General features: G+C 39.6%; 1 protein-coding gene across 6 annotated transcripts in view; it reads right to left on the reverse strand.

Annotated features, from left to right (window-relative positions):
* MCF2L (MCF.2 cell line derived transforming sequence like) overlaps positions 1-16,850 on the reverse strand; it is a 159,290-nt gene that overhangs the window by 65,319 nt on the left and 77,121 nt on the right. For 5 of the 6 annotated variants that reach the window (XM_065677900.1, XM_065677897.1, XM_065677895.1 and 2 more), the window contains one exon: positions 839-922. In XM_065677900.1, coding sequence (XP_065533972.1) covers positions 839-922 — 84 coding nt within the window. Of the gene's footprint in view, positions 1-838; positions 923-12,215; positions 12,280-16,850 lie in introns of those variants that run through there. The other variant, XM_065677898.1, reaches the window with a different exon arrangement.

Raw genomic sequence — 16,850 nt, forward strand, 5'->3', positions numbered from 1 at the left:
AAGCCACTAATGCTCTCCCCATGTATGGAAGGAAGGGCAGGGCAACAACTCCAGCAAGTTCACTGCTGCACACCTAGAAGACCTTTACAGGCAGGAAGGGTGAAAGCAAACTCAGAAACTTATCAGACACCTGACACAGCCTGATCATTGAGCAAATGAACTATATCTTCTTTTACCTATTATGAGCCAGTGATGGTCCCAGCATCGAGATGGACCAAGCTCTGCAACCAGCATTTGCATGGCACAAACACAGGTTCCCATCAACTACCTGGCAAAGGTTATCCAGGAGCAAAGATGCTCTGTGCTGGGTGAATATAGCTGTGCTGCTTTTAGAGATGGTTTTACACCCAAGCAGGTTCCTTTGTAGATGGCAGACAGTAATACCACACCAAAACCCCTGTCCCAGATCCTGATGCTACATGTGCCTGACCCTAGCACTGAGGCTGCAGGGGAACACAGTACCATGCTGCTCACTTCAGCACTTAGGTTGAGACCAAGGTGTCAGTTCGGGCTTCAGTAGCAAACCTGACAGTAGAGCCAGGGGCAGCTGAGGCTGTGGGCCAAGGACTGCAAGACCATAGCAACCACCAACAAATCCACTCTGCATTCTCCAGTTAACTGGAAAATTAACTATAATCAGAAATTTCTATTAGACTTTTTTTTTTTAATAAAAAAAAATAATCTTGTAAATCCTTAAGTACTAAGTCTAGATATGCTGTGTTTTGAGTTGCTCATAAATACGAATTTCTCCTGTATTGGACATCAGAAACTGTGAAAGCACAACAGGCTGAAGCACTCATCTAAGAAATGTGTATAGGAGGGAACACCATAGTCTTACCTGACAGGTAAGCAAATTGTTTCTTTAACTGGTCCTGAATATCTGCAGCACAGAGGGGAATGATATCCTGATGCATGATTTCATCTGTGGAGGAAAAAAAATTAATAATAAATTTGCATTGCAAAACTCATTTTGTGTAAAATTTCACAGCAGACATAAAAAAGGAAAAAAACCCCAAAACCACCCCCACCACCACCACCCCCCCCCCCCCCAGAACACTGTTCAAGTTTTGAAATTTTTCAAGTGTGTGCCAAGGGCAAGATTTTCTTTGAACAGCATACTGATAAAAGAGTGAGGTAATGTGGGTTTGCTGACACTTGGAAGCAGTGAGGGATGTCACTGAACCATTGCAGAGCTTATATTCCTCAGGAATGATATTAAACAGTGGGGATTTTTACACATCAAATTCAGGTTTTATTAAAATCTTCTCAACTTTCACATAAAGAGAAACTTACCATCCCTCTAGCCTGTTGTCTAATGTTCAAATACCCCAAAGCAATAGCATTCAAGAAGGTAGAACAGGGTTGAAAGCATATCCTCACATTGAACACACACATATTCGTACTTAAACAGTGAAATGTAATGCTTAATCTTTTATCTCAGCCCTTCCACTTTAGCTTAATGACAAACATACTGCTTTCCCGAGTTTTCATTTTTTGCCATAGTGTTTGAGCAGAAGTGTTTCCCACAGTGTATTTCCAGAGGTCAAGCAGAAACCTAAGTTAGGCTGAGCATGATACAGACTGTATGACACAGAGTTGCCCCATTCATTAGACTGTGATCTCATTGCTTTACAAGAAAAAAAAAAAAGTTTTACTCCTTTAGAATTCCTAAAAAATAATTATTCTACATTTTTAGCCTGACTGAAAAGTAGTGAAGGGATAACCTGCAATTTTCATTATTCCGTTTTGAACATTTCATCTGACATTGTATAAAGAAGTTTCTTTTTTTTAATGTATACATTGGAATGCCATTAAGATAGACTCTGATATTTGGAACTGTGAATATGCACAGAAAAACTAAGTAAAAACCTAAAAGTGATGTAAGGATAAGTGTCATCTGCCTTGAAGCACAAGCTGATAAAACAGGAGTAGAGCTCTGGCCCTCAAGGACAGGACTTGTTATTACTGAGTTCTTTCAAATGCTAGATCTTGAGCAGAGCACCACTCACTTCTTATACGCGATTCTCATAGATATAAAATTCTGAGAACTGCAGCTATTTAAGAACAGCAAAAAAAACCCCCATTTTCAGTTACTTGCTCCAGAGAAGCAACAACTAATATCAGGAAACAGAACTTCTCTGTTCTCTTTAAGCCAGTCAGGCAGAGGAAAACCCATGACCATTTTCAAGGTCACACACTGATCAGAGCTTTTTTTCTCCATCCGGTGAACTGCTGCTTGATCAGAAGACCTCTGCATACCACACTGTCAAATCCATAAGTGACTTTAAAGTCATGTTTCACCCAGACCTTCAGTTATGTCATCATCTTAATGTTCTTAAGAGAAAACTGAACACAGATCTTTCTAAAGTCCAGCTGTAGATGGCCAAGTCATTTCCAGAAGAGGGGACCCTCCAAAGGCAAAAGGATTTTAGACTTTATGTTTATTGTCACTGCCTTTTAATATAAGAAGCCCTCCAGCAGCAGTGTTTAAGAAACTAAACACTCCGGATTCTCCAAATCTACGCCTGCAGGTGGACCCATTTACCTGAATATAAACTATTATATGATCAGTGCCTCATTTTTTTGATGGGAGATGAGAAAAAAGAATGTAATCCCTTTGTTATATGCCATCCTGCTTACAGTCACAGGCAGAAATAATTTTCGTTACTGTAACCTAAGCATGTAATAAAATAGGTGTGTTTTATATATGTAAGTAAACACATGACACGCAACATTCAAGCAGGCAAGAGATTCATAAGGAAGGAAAAAACCCTTTTGTGTTTCCCAGATATATAATGATTGCCCTTTCCTCATGTATCCATGAAATCAATCCCACTGTAGTCCTGACTTGTGCTGTATGAAGGTCCAAGTCTAGATTCTAGATTTGATTGCCCGACCATTCCCTCTGATAGAAGCAGCAGCTTTTGCAAGCAGCACAGGGCAGCCCCACAACCTTGTCATCAAATACTGTTTCATTGAAAAGACAGTATTTTCCCACCCTGCTTTAAACTTAGTTTAAACATAAATTTAAGAGCCAGTCTGTTTGCAACTGGAGGAGCAGCACACCATGTCCCTTTACAGACAGAAAACCTCCAGCAGCCCTTCCTGCTGCGCTCTCTACTAAATCACATCTCAAATTGCTCTTGCTGATTTGCTTTCATGACACACTTCTGGAAGCAGAATACGCATTAACATCAGATTTCATTTTCAATAATTTGAAACAACCAAGATAACAAATAGCAGTTCAAAACAAAGCAAGAAAATGCAATCTTGGAACTGCTGAACATTTCCCATCCAGCAGCTTGACTGGATATGCTTGAACCCCATGTCAGTGCTCACAGATTTAGCCAGAAATCCCTCTCCAATACCCTCTGCTTCCTTTCAGAGGAGATGCAATTGTAAAACCTCATCACTCTGCATCATTTCCTTCATATTTAGCATCCCTCTAGAAAAGCAATTTCATCACAGTTTGGGATTTAATCCGATTTCACTTCAATTTTGTCCATCATTAATTGAACACACCATTTCTTTAACAGGATAAAGTAACAAAAGGCAGGCATGCTAAACAGTCTGTGAGGGCACACACTCCTTACACTCATGGACTTCAGGGAAAATAATTTCTTGGAAATATTCTTTAAATAGAGAATAGAGAATCTGCCACCTGCTAAATTCCTTAGGGACAGCTTCCATTTTAGGAGAGATAATTAAGTGCACATCAAAATATAGAATTACTGGAAATCTTTTGCTGTTTTATAAAGTATTTTTGTAGTCTTGAACTCTACTTTCACTTACATGGATTAAGATTTTAAACAGCCATGATTTTCCCCTTTCTACATGGACAGCTTTATGTAGCATTTTCAAAACAGAGAACTAAGAGTTCATCTGTTTTACAGTACCCAAAATCCATAGCTGAGAAAAAGATGCTTATATCAGAATGTGCTAGAATACCCAAGACTTTCCTGAAGCGCTCATTTAAAAAGAGTTTGAGAGTAGCTTGCTTAAAAGAAAGCCCCTGGGATTTATAGTGCACCTGGTATTGTAGGTGCTAATAAACAGTAAAATAATATTCTGTAAAATTTTTACCTCTTTTTATCATCGTCATCATTATTTAAAGCTGAACACACACAATAGCTGGGAATGTACATTTTTTTTCTAAGCCAACAACTGGAGGTTCTTTAAACAAAAGCCACATTATTTAGCATTTAAATTATAAGAGAGGACAGGATTGTCATCTTACTAACATAAAGGAGTCAGTTAAATATGTGGTTCTTAGAAAAAAAGCATTTCTCTCTAAAAATATGAATGACAGTCTTACATATATATCATCTTCCAATTCAGTTTTAAATCTTGCTTTGATAGTTCTGTCTCTACGATGGAGAACGATGGCTTAGAGGGGCCTGACCCCATCCCATCAAACACACCTGACTGCATTTCAAATGAAGCAGGATGACAGATTTAAACATGAGGACAGAGATAACTTGTGCTTGAATTACCTGGTGCCAGTAAGCCCTGAAGGAACCTGGATCTGAGGAAACAATCAATGTCACTCAAGTCAAGAGTTTCACTGCTTCACTTATTGGTAAAAGGTTCCCCTTTCTTTTCTGATCAAACTGAAACTCATCATCATTCAGAGTTTGTCTGATATGTGTAAGCAAAACCATCTTCACATTAAGACAACACTGAAGGGGAATGTGAACAGACTGTATCTACATTACATGGAAGGAAGTCTCTGGACAGAACTCATGAGCCTCTCGTAATGGGTTTAATCAAATTCCAAGTGAGCCAGCTGGAATTACACCAACCTTTCATTAGTTCTGCCTGAAATTCTATGGCCATTACTCTATACCAACTTGAAAGTCATCCTGTTTGTACACATACGGACACAATTATGCCTTTCATCACAGATCCCAAGAGCCCACCATAAAGCAAACTACAAATAATTTTTTCTCTTCCTCTTTCTAGCCAAGTCATCAAGATTCTCCTGAAAACTTATCTATGGCTTCTCTATGAAATTCATGCCTCAAATTGAAAAAATAATGTCTGTTTCTAAACCAGTTTTGTTTTGCTTCTCCTCTACAACAGCCTATCCGCTCAAAAAGTTGAATGCCCTTTATGAAGGGGGCCTTCATTTGAAAAATCTCTTCATTAAAGCACCCTCCCATCTGGTAATTGTAAATGCAAGATAATGACTTTCAGAACAGTCCCTTCATCTCTCTCAGCCTCTAGGCAAACCTTTCATTTCCTCATTCTTCCCTCTTCATCTTCACCCCCCAACTACCACCACTAACAGTCAGCTCCTTTGTGCAGCCCCCAGAGGAGGAAGGGCCAGAGCAGCAGAGCTGGTGAAGATAGCCCTCTTCCGTGCTAACCCACATGAAACTAATGAGCTAGTAAAGATGCTGAAAGAGGTCTCCAGCTTTAAACTGAATTTGAAAAATCACTGCTAAATAGTGACAGTGCCTGCAAGCTCTGTGCTAGGTATGCTCAAGCACAACAGCTGCAGGCCGAGTTCTTTGGGTCCATGTGCTATTTGTAGCTACAACAGGCGAATGACAGGAGTTCATACAAGTGTTCACCAACTAAGTATTAAAACCTCACTGGTTTGAAATATCTTTAGGAAGAGGTAATTTCTATTTTATTTGACTACACTGCCGTCAAAACAGAGGGCCAGGAAAAACAACTGATGAAACCTCTGGAATTCTCATGCTTTCTGCTAAAGTGTAGTTGGGAAGGAAATTATCACCTGGGTAAAACAGTGCTCTCACAACTTGTTCATTTCTGGTGAGCTAAAACATTCCAAGCAAGGAGGAAATACAAATTCCTTGCTTCTACCAGCATCCCGATTGCCAGCATGAAGAGAAATAAAGCAACCTAGTGTTCCAAACAGCTTCATATGGCACTGGGTGTCCAAGAAACATTTTAAATGATACAGTTATATAAGAATTTTACTTGTAACAGCTTTACAACCTACAGTCAAACTACAATTCCCATTCCCTCTCAAAGTCAGAAAAGACAATTTCCTCTCAAGAGCCCTGGTACATAAACCAGATCCTCAACTTGAGATAGATACTTTTAAGTGAATCATGCTTTATGCAAGTTCAACCTCTGCAGCATTACTAACATCAGTTCATTTTCTAGGACTCTATATAGCCTATTGCCACAATATAGAACAGCATGACTGTGTAGCCCGTGACATGTGTAGCTACAATAGGCCAGACTGAAATCCATACCTTTTCAGTGTTAAGTAAGGGTCTAGTTGAGTCAAGATTTGAAAACAGTACTGCCAAAGAAAACCTAAAACTTTAGGACTAATGTTCCCTCTGTTATAAGCCCATACACAGTGGACAGAGGCATCTATTGTTTGAGTGGTGTTTTCAATGCCTCATGCATCAGAATCCTTGAGCACGCAGATCTTCCACAAAGTCTGTGATATTTCTGCAGCACTTTTCATGACCCCTAAGTTTTGGTAATATTTAAATTATTCAATTGAAATGAAATTTGATAACTCTGCTCATTTAATCATACTTGAAGAATACAGCTACTTAGAAAACACATAAATTAACACCAAGAGGCTGTAATTCCAGAACTTAAATACAAGGGACAGGAACTTGTCCTGGGTGAAATAACACAAAAAATGTAACTCCTACTTCCTGCAATGCAAATTAAAGATTAAAGTCCACCTCTTTCTTCTTCTTGATCAGAGTCAGAGATTTATCACAGGACTATCTACAAAACTACAAGGATAATGGTTCAGTTTCAGGTAAGGAGATTAAACATTGGTCCTTTAAAAAAAATAAAATAAAATAGAGGCATACAGCAAATGCAATGCTGCTGGGCCAGCACAAGATTACAAGAGGTGTAATTGTCCCCATACCTGCTCAAAAGCATGCTTTGGGGCCTAGCAAAGATTTTGGTTTCTTTCAAACTGCTCCCTAAAATTTTGGGGTTTGACCACTTATATTGTACGTCAAAGGATGCACTTGGCTTTGTTCTCTTTCTTCTTCCACCTCCCCTTCTGCAAAAGGCAACACAATTCTTTGTCATAGTTTGCCTAAATAATATCACCTCAAAGCACAAACATCAGAGCAAATATAATCTTCCCTTTTCCACATACAGTAGATGTACTCTTAGGATACAGTCCTAAATACTACAGCTCCTTCCTCTTTGCTTCATCAGTCACACCTGCTTGACACACATACTCCATAGCCCCACAGCTTCTCAGGGATCAGCTTTAATTTTGAGTATGGCTTAAAAGAGTGATCAAACACTTGCTAATCTGTAACTAGAAGAAAATGCTGTAATAATTAGAAAGTCAATCTAGGGATCAACAACAAGACCTAGTATTCCTTTGTATTTGAAAAAATTCTAAAACAAGGTAAAAGAGCAGGTGGGAGGAAAGATGGTGCAATTTTTGCAGGAAATATGAAACTGTTACCAAATATGGCATTAATTACTTTTTTTCCCCCATGCTTTTGGTCCATCCAGTGCTAAGGTGAACCTAGCATATTTTGGTGAGAAAGAGATGTTCTCTGTGCTATTTCAAGTCATAATAATTACTCCCTTCCCCAGCTGAGAAGTACAGGGAACCTTGAGTCATGCCACAGAGCCATATTATAACAAAGATTTTGTTAGCCACAACGAGGACTTAAAAGGCAACAATACTGTCACATTTACTTACTACCTATGAGTAAAAATGAACCTGGTGCATATGGCATGCTATTCCTATTGCAACAATAATATTCCTCTCATCCTCTTTCCATGAGAAAGACAAGCCTGCTGGTAAACCCTTTTCTGTTCTTGCAGGATGGTTTTAGACTGCTAGGAACCATGCCACCAAAACAGTATTAAAATATTTCCAAACTGCAGCATCATTAACTCCTTAATGCTGCAAATCACGCTGAGTGTTTAGTATAAAAACATTTCCAAAGTATCAGATGCACTCAGTCACCTACAAGCAGCAGATTGTGCAAAAAGCAAAATTTTCTTTTTTTTGATACTTCCTGAAGAAATATGAGATACAGACTGAGCAGCAGAGAATGCTCCCCTAGCCAGCACTCTAGTAATACTCTAGTAATTCTAGTATTACTCTAGTAATGAGTGACCCAGATGTGTCTCAGTACTTAAGCAACCAAGTCTCCATGGAATAACAAAAATGCTAGATTTTGCCAACTGCATTTAATAAGATTTAATGCTCTGAGAAAGCCATTACAGGAATTTTGCTTTCTAAGTACTAGAGCCTTGCAAAGAAGGGGAAGTCTTAAAAATATGGAAAACAGAAACATCAACTCCTAATAAAAGAGCTGCACTCAAATTATAGGACTCCATCGTGACTTAAGAACTAATGATGCAATCACACAGCTTAAACACGTATGCCAAAGTGGACATCTTTTCAGGCAACCACACCAAACATTCTTTTTACTGAAACCACCTGTTTTCATCCCTCTCTGTGCAGAAAAATACACGCCTCAAAGCATACCCCCAAAGTTTAACTGAAAAGTCAACAAGCACAGGACCAGCTGCATCAACATTTGGCAATTCTACTGAACAGAGGGCTGTTCTTGGAGGATATTTTGGAATCAAGGTAAGATTTTTAAACAATGTGTGATTTTACTCTTGATCTGAAACTTAAAATCACTTTTATAAAACAGCAAAGTGGTAAAATCTAATTGTTTATTGTAGACATCTATTCTGGAGAGAAATTATAGCAATGTTAGCAATCATGAGGTTGACACAGGATGGTCTGGGCTGGAAGAGAAGTTTAAAGATCATCTAGAGTAACCCCCCATGGCTGGGGGACATCTTTCACTAGATCAGGCTCCTCAAAGCCCCCACCCAACCTAAACTTCAACACTTCCAGGGATGGGGCACCCACAACTTCTCTGGGCAACCTGCTCCACTGTCTCACCACCCTCATCATACATCAAAAAAAACCCCACTTTCTTATGGCCAATATAAACCTACCCTCTTTCACCTTAAAGTGGTGCTCTTCATGCTGTCATTGTAGGCCCTGATAAAAAGTTTTTCTTGAATTTTATCATTTCAGTGATATGGAGGATAGCTAGAGTCACTTCTAACAAAAAATATATTTTATGGTACTTTGACACAAGCACATTTTCATTAGTTTATAGATGTATGGTCCTATGTTTTGAAAGGGGATACGAAGCACTTCCTGGCTGTGAGAGAGAAGGAAGAGCAAACACTAAGCGCCTTATTTGGAGCTGAGGACTAGTTTTCAGCTATTTATTTGGAGTTGCTTGTAAACTTCCCAGTATGTGGGACAGATGACTTACAAAGAAGAGGTTACAGAGTTCATTATCAAACTGGCTGTCCCACCTTACCACACAGATGCCAGAGTCATTAATGAAGCAGCTCTTGAACCAATGTGGCTTACTACCCAAATGCCATTAAAAAGATGAAACCCATCATGTGTCACTAAAGCAATGCTAATATGAACTGCTTCAGGCAATCTGAACAGAAGCAGGACACGGAATGGTTCAGTATCTCTGTGAGAGATCAGATAAAGAGAGATACTGGGTTCAGTATCTCTCTACAACAGGGAATTAAAGAATCTCTTAATACAAGACAGTCACCTTTGCTGCTCACATGCAGTGTTTTGAAGGCAGTGTGCTACAGGCTTGGCAGGAGCCTCCTCTCCTTTGCGTTACAGAACCCCATTTTCTTATTTTTTTAGGTCTCAAATGAAGCATCCATACATTTTCCAATCTAAGAATCTGGCACATGGCTGTAATGACTAACCAAGTTCTACTAAATAAAGCTCTGGCCCTGTAAGCAAGGCCAGTTTTTGTTAGAAACTAAGTGTGCAAACTAAATCAATGAAGATTTACTTTATTGGATTTAATTCAGTGTCTCATCTGCAAGAAAAACATTAGATTCTGCTTTCAGTCTAATTAGATGTTACCTCTATTTTGAGAACTTGTTTTGCTATATTTTCAAATATGACTGATATCATCAGTCAAACATGACTGATAGCTTTCTCTCAAAAATCCTTTCTTAGAACTTAAAACCAACAAAACCCTGCCATGTTCAAACTGAGAAGAGATAGTTCACTTACTCTGAATGTGATGACTTTCACAACTTCTCTCACCTAAGTGAGCATAAAACCTGAAAACAAGACCAAGTACAGCAGAGCTGAACTTAGTTTGCTACAATTACACAGTTCCATGGAATGTAGGTGTATAAAAGCCAGGGTCTTTAAAAAGTACTGGCAGTGACTGCTTTCCACTTTCAAAAGCTTTGGGTCTTCTGCACAAAACGGAGATGCAATAGGGCTGCATTTTGAAGAGAAAAGCAATGTAAATTAAGAAAGTTCTGAATATTTAATGCTTAGAGAAGTGCCCATAATTCAGCGTCTATAAAAGTATTTGAGGAAACAAACATACAAGGCTCCCTTCATTTCAAGGTAACATGGCAATGATGAGAGACAGAATCTCTCAATCATGTGCTGTGAAGAGGCTAAGGAACAAACTTTGACCTTGAACATCCTCATCTGAAGTCTCATTTGACCTTACTAAGGAGTTTTCTCCTTTGAAACTGTAGATAAGTTAAAACTAACAAACAAAAAGCCAAATGAACAAAGTAAGTCACATCAGTGGTTTTATGATGAGGATTTACGTCTATAAACCTAGACCTATATCCCATGCCAATAATTTGTTTCCTAAGAACGGTTCACAACGCTCCAAAAAGATCCTGTGTCAACAACTAACAGCTTCACAGGATGCAAAACTATCACCCAACAGCAGATCCCTTCCTGCTGCAGCATTATAGTTCTGAGAAGATCACTTCATACCTGTCTCATACTCAAACAAGCATGGTACTGACTTGCCTTGCTTACCTCCTTCAGGTAAAGCTTTGGCATGCTCTTAACACTGAGATGCAGCAAATGACGATGATTCATCCACTGCACCATTTGTTCCTCAACATAAAACTCCCATGTGCTGCACCTGAATCCAACAAATGAAGGGAGTCCACCTTCATGGCAAATAAGGTTGAGACAGCCAGATTTTAAGAACACACACCTGAATTAGAAGCACACACAGAAGACCTCTGCTGGGACTCCAGTCATCCTCTTTCTGCATTTCCTCTACATGGTGAGAAAATTAGGAGAATCTCCATGAGGGATACTCCATGAGATCCTGCTCCTTGGAGACAGCCTGCTAACTCCTGGTGATCCATGGCCACAGATGGGCAGCACTGGCTCCACACCACACTGGTGCAACCTCAAATTGTGTCAGAAACTTTTACAGTGTATCTACAAGACAGGAGGTGCTTTCATCCCTATTCAGATGCTGAAAACCAGAACCAGCACTGCTTACAGCTATATGCACAGTCTTAAGCAGAACAGACACTCTGGTCCTACACCTATATTCCAAGCCTATCCTCTTTTTTAGTTTGTCCATCCTTTTTGCCATCTCTCCACCCTCACTCCTGGATGTGGACTGACAAAGGAATTCCCTGAGTAGGCAGTTTTCCTTGGAAATTTTCATAGGGATGAGACTGGAAAGATGGGTATCTCCTTCATTTTCATTTTCTTCCCTCTGCTGACCGTAGGAGCAAGAAATAGCCTCTACAGTGCTTAGAAAGAAGAGAAAAGAACAGTGCTGGGGAAAGGGGCAACCTTCCTGCCCACTTCTAACAAAAATCTTTCAACAGTTCCCTGGGAAGAAGCAATCTCTGGCACACTGAACATGCCCACAAGAAGTGGCAGCAGTCAACAGATGAAAATCAAGCCTTGATAGCTGCTAACAAAAGAAGCCCCACTCATTTCTCAATAATCAAACACAAATTAAAACCCCCTATTTTAATCTTGGCAACGTAGACAAAAAGTCCTGGCATGGCTACATATGCACTGTTATAGTTTAATAGAAAACACTCCCTGGTTCTGAAGTTTAGAACAGCCATTCACTCACTTGTGTAATAATCAATGTTTCCTAAATCCACTCCTCCCCTTTCAGCACAGACAAAGGATGCACATAAAGACCAAAAGTTACCCAGACCGATTAAATCCTCCACCTTTCTTAAATCTTTCATCAATTCTTCTTAAGCAGCATAATGCCTTCTGGTATTAAACCAATAGCATGGAGCACTACTGAGACGCAGAGCACCCAGCTTCACATGTTGATAATTCAATTAGTAATACTAATTAAAGATTAGTAAGAAGAGCCACCCTTTAGTTAGAAGAGCCACCCTTTACATACCTGTTTCATTTAATTTTGACATTTCAAAAGCGACAATGTTGGAAGGTTAGACACCAGCCCATGGACTCAGTGCTTTTTCTCTGGTCCTCCTCTGCAATAGTCACGCATTCCAAAAGCAGAAAACAGAACTGGAAATGTGAATTCAAGCACCAGAATAAGGAAGCAATTTTTGCTTGTGCCTATTCCACAAAACACGCTTTCAGTTTTGTAATGGACTGTAGCTGCTCTATTAACAGCAAATAATATCTCCACTATTTCACTATATCTTAACAGAGACAACATTCCTATAGAAAGCTTTGACTGAAGGAATTTAAAAAATAATGCATGTTAGATTAACCCTCCTATACTGACAACTAGGGGATGCCAAATTATGCCCTGTGGAAGAAACTATGCTTTTTCCCTGCCTCAGATAGGGATCAGGAGAAATTACATATCTGATATTTATGTAAAATGCAATGAATTGAAAATTAAAATCCACTGTAATTCAGCAACAGTAGGACAGCCCTTTGCAACAGCAAATTCTCTTTGTAAGCTTTAGCAGCAGTTCTGATTGCCATAATCACTGCATGAGCGAATCCTGAACAAAGTACCTTCCGTGAAAAATACAGGAATAGATTTAGCAGATACATCTGGTGTACCAAGAAATACACCCGCAAATAAAAGGATACACTGCAAGTTTACACAAGGACAGAACACACACACCCATTACAATAAATTATATATGAATGTACACAAAAAGATCACAACTTCTGCCTTTATACTAAAACACATCCCATTTTCCTCAGTAGGATGATATTGTCTGTCAAGAGTTCTTGCCTAAGTAACTAAATTTGAAAAACTAGACACACCTGTGCTTTTCTTGAGAAGAAGCCACAATTCAGCAATATCTTTGTAGAGCAAGGAGATCAGGCTTAAGGTCATGTTGCTTCTAATCGATTTACTGCAAAATAGTTCCGCAGGCAGTGACCTATTTATCTGTGAGCCGGTCTTCAGTGCAAAATGAGAGCGCAAAACTCCATCTTTCAGTCAAAGCCAAGCCACCAGGGACACAATGGCTTTCTTCAAATTACATGCAGAGCAACTGTGCCTGTCAGCAGGCTCAGAGGTCTCCGAAGGGCTTGCTGGTTGCTGGCTACTGCTTCTAGTCTTCCTGCATAAGTGCTGGCATGCATTAGATGTAAGCCGTTTGCTTTAAATGTGAACACACACACTGTGCAAACATTATCAGAGTAAGACTGCATTAAAAAATTAATCCTAAGTGTGCCTTGTCAAGAACTTCCCTTCAAGAGCCCTAGCTTTAACAAGTGATGATCCAGTAAATCCATCATTATCATCTTTTCCTAACACTCAGTCCTACTCCAGAGGGAAATTAACTACTCAAGCAGCAGATGTCCATTTCCAATGTATTATTGGTGAGAAAGTTCCCCAGAAATACATCCATCATTTCCTGTTTTTGAGGGAACTCTTACCCATATGTCTTTGCCGGAACTGAACTAGGGTGTTTTCCTTGGTGGTAAATCCATCAAGCACCTGTTCCGTATAAAGGAGCCTATCCAAAGCAGCAGCAACTGTCAAAAAAGGCATGTATTCTAATAATGTGACTTTCTAAATTGAAATATGTACAAATCTGATTCATAATAAGGCAATGGGAAATAAAGCAACAGATGAAGAAATCAATTAGAACCAAAGTATTCCATATTAAAGTATTACATTTAAAGTAATTGTCCAGTGACACACTACCTGTTGAATAATACACTTTAAATTAGTTACTGACCATCCAGACTCACTAATACAAAGAGTGAGCCAAGGAATGGGAGTGACAGCAACAACCATATGAAAACAAATGGATTGTTTTTCTTCACTTCACGGTGTTATAAGACCCCTCTCCCAACTAGAGGGGTCAAGGAAAGAGGACAGTGAGGATAAAAAGCTTGAATTGATGGTTACATCTGTTCACAAAATCCCATTTGCAGATGGGCAAAAGCTCTATTTCTGTTTTAGCACTTCCAGCCATCAACCAATTCCATAAAAAACCCCCAAACAAACCCAGGTCATCCACAGACCACACCAGAGGTTATTTTCTGAAGCACCCCACATCTGTGTTCTCACCAGTCATCTGCCACAGAGCAGGAACTGTTGATAATTCCAAACCAGTCAGATGTATTATAATATAACTATCATCTATATAAACAGCTCTGTTCAGTGCATGGCATTAAAATGTGACCTGAAGAATATAACTGAGCTAATGTATTTTAATTCTGCTGTTTAATTTTGGAGCCCATTACATTTCGTACTATGTCAAAACACAAGTGTTTCCTAGGCAGAATTAGATATTTTTAATTAAAGGTATATTTAAAAGAAATAACACTCCTTAGAAAGTTTTCACTTAACTTTTCCGTATTCTGCAGGGTCATTACTAGCATATTGGACTTAGATGAGAGCTCAAAATCGGTGAATGAGTCTTCACAATGCTCCTGCAAGTCACATAAATACTCTCACATGTGAAAGTTAAGAGGAGTAAGCGACCTCTCTTGGATCAGGTAACAACATCTGTCACAAAGTCAGAAACAGGATCTACGTCTGGTCTCAACTCCTTCCTTTCCAGAACTGTCACCTAAATGGCTTGGTGGAGGTGTGTACTCCTAGATTGCTATCTTGGCTTGTAGTCCTCAAAGATCACAATTTACAGCATTTTATTTCTAGCTCTTGCACTATAATGTTGCTCCAGGAAAAACAGTCTCAGAGCAGCTAGAAATCCTACTACATACGATACACCATATGCACACCAATACTCATTTCTTAGTTAACAGCATCAAGTCAGTCTCAAACGCTTGCTAGTGGGAGTCCTCAGCAATATGCTTGGCTGGCTAGATAAGACTGTGAGTAGTAACACGGGTTTGCTGTCACCTGCAACACAGCATGCTGAAGACCCAATTCTTGTTACCAGAATATTTACACAGTGATAAAGCAGGCACAGGAGTGCTTTCCAAACTCGCAAAGAGAAGGCAAGGAAGTTTCATGGCCTTCCTTCAAAGATTAAAACCAAGTGCATGAGGAGCTACACCCTTCTGAGGAAGTATCACCCTCACCTACACCGATTCAGTGAGATACAGGAACCTGGTATTTTGGCAATCTGGCTATTCCCTTGAACGAAAAACCAAACCCACGAATGTAAAGGGGGAAAAAGGACCCCCTACTGCGTGTTGGCTGTGCTTGTTCTCATTGTCAAGACAGAGAGGAAGTATAAACCCCCATATTAATCAACACTGCCTACTCCAGAGCCTCTTCATGTTGTACGTAATGCGGACAACCACTTCTCAACAGGCTTCTGCCTTCAGATTTCAGAAGGAATAGTGGAACGAGTCATTCAGGTGAAACACAAGAACTAGTTTAAAAATAATTTCTTTTTTTTGGAGTAGCACAGCTCGTAATATCCATCCTCCAGGGTCCCATCTAACTTCCTCTTTCCTAGGCTTCAAAGCTCCAAAACCCACAGTTACATGTGTTTTTCCATGACCACTCAAGATCTAATAATGACCAAGGCTAAAAGGACCAATATATAGCATTGTTTGTTTCAACCCTGCTACCCTTCAGTATTAACCAACTAGACACACCTTTCACCTCCCACTTTCAGGAACCAGCGTCCTTAGACTGAACACATGGAAACTGTACAGAGAGCTCAGCCTGTGCTGTATAGCAGACTCAGAGCCTGCTCCCACTGCACTGAAGGAACAAGAGCCCACACAGAGTGTCTCTGTGGAAAGAGACCTCAGCTGCTCGGCTAAATGGTACTTCAGGCAAGGGTGATTTTTTGGTTTTTATCTGGTTTGTTTGTTTGGTTTTTTTGAGTTTGTTTTTTTTTTTTTCTTAGCAGATCTATTCTACACAGAAAGCTTAAAATTTCACTGGGCTAATGACACTATAGGCCCCTGTGAAACAGTCACGTGGGAAAAAAGGGCTCCGGACAGAAACCAAATGCTTTTTATCTTAGCATTCTATTTTGGAGCACGTGCATACAGGAAGCGTTTGCTCTATGGTTATAATACCTGGTCCTCTTACTGTGCACAAGCACAGCAGCAAGAAAGGAACTGAAGCACTAATCCCTTCCCTGGCTTTCATGATCCAGCCTGAAATACAACTGGAGAGGAAAGCTGTGTTATGTGGGCACTCATGTTAGCAACAATATTTAAAAGCAAGTTTAACCTGTATTGAAATACACAGGAGCAACAGCCCTCCTAAGAAAATCTGTGTGGGCACATGTCTCTATATTTATAAACACAGGAAAATTCATTTCAACTCCACACACGTTCCACACTCAGGTTAAACTCTCCCTGCCACCTCAATGTGGGCTGTGAGTGACATATTCCAACCCACAGAGCAATGAGCTGTGGGAGATGCGGTTAAAGAATGCATGCAAAGTCAAATGAGGGTAAAACCCAGTTTTATGAAACCCAGAGAAGGAAGCTATGTCTGGGGCTCAAATAATACAAGATCCTGTACCTGTTTAATAAAACATATGCAAGTGTGAAGCATGAGGGCGGCAACATTGGTTAGTGATAAAGGATATTAAAGTTCAGTAAATTCAACATTAAAGTATAATTATTGAATGTATTTTTCCTTCAGGGATGCAGTACT

The sequence above is a fragment of the Lathamus discolor genome, chromosome 4 (assembly GCF_037157495.1).
Source record: "Lathamus discolor isolate bLatDis1 chromosome 4, bLatDis1.hap1, whole genome shotgun sequence".
Classification (NCBI taxonomy): domain Eukaryota; kingdom Metazoa; phylum Chordata; class Aves; order Psittaciformes; family Psittacidae; genus Lathamus; species Lathamus discolor.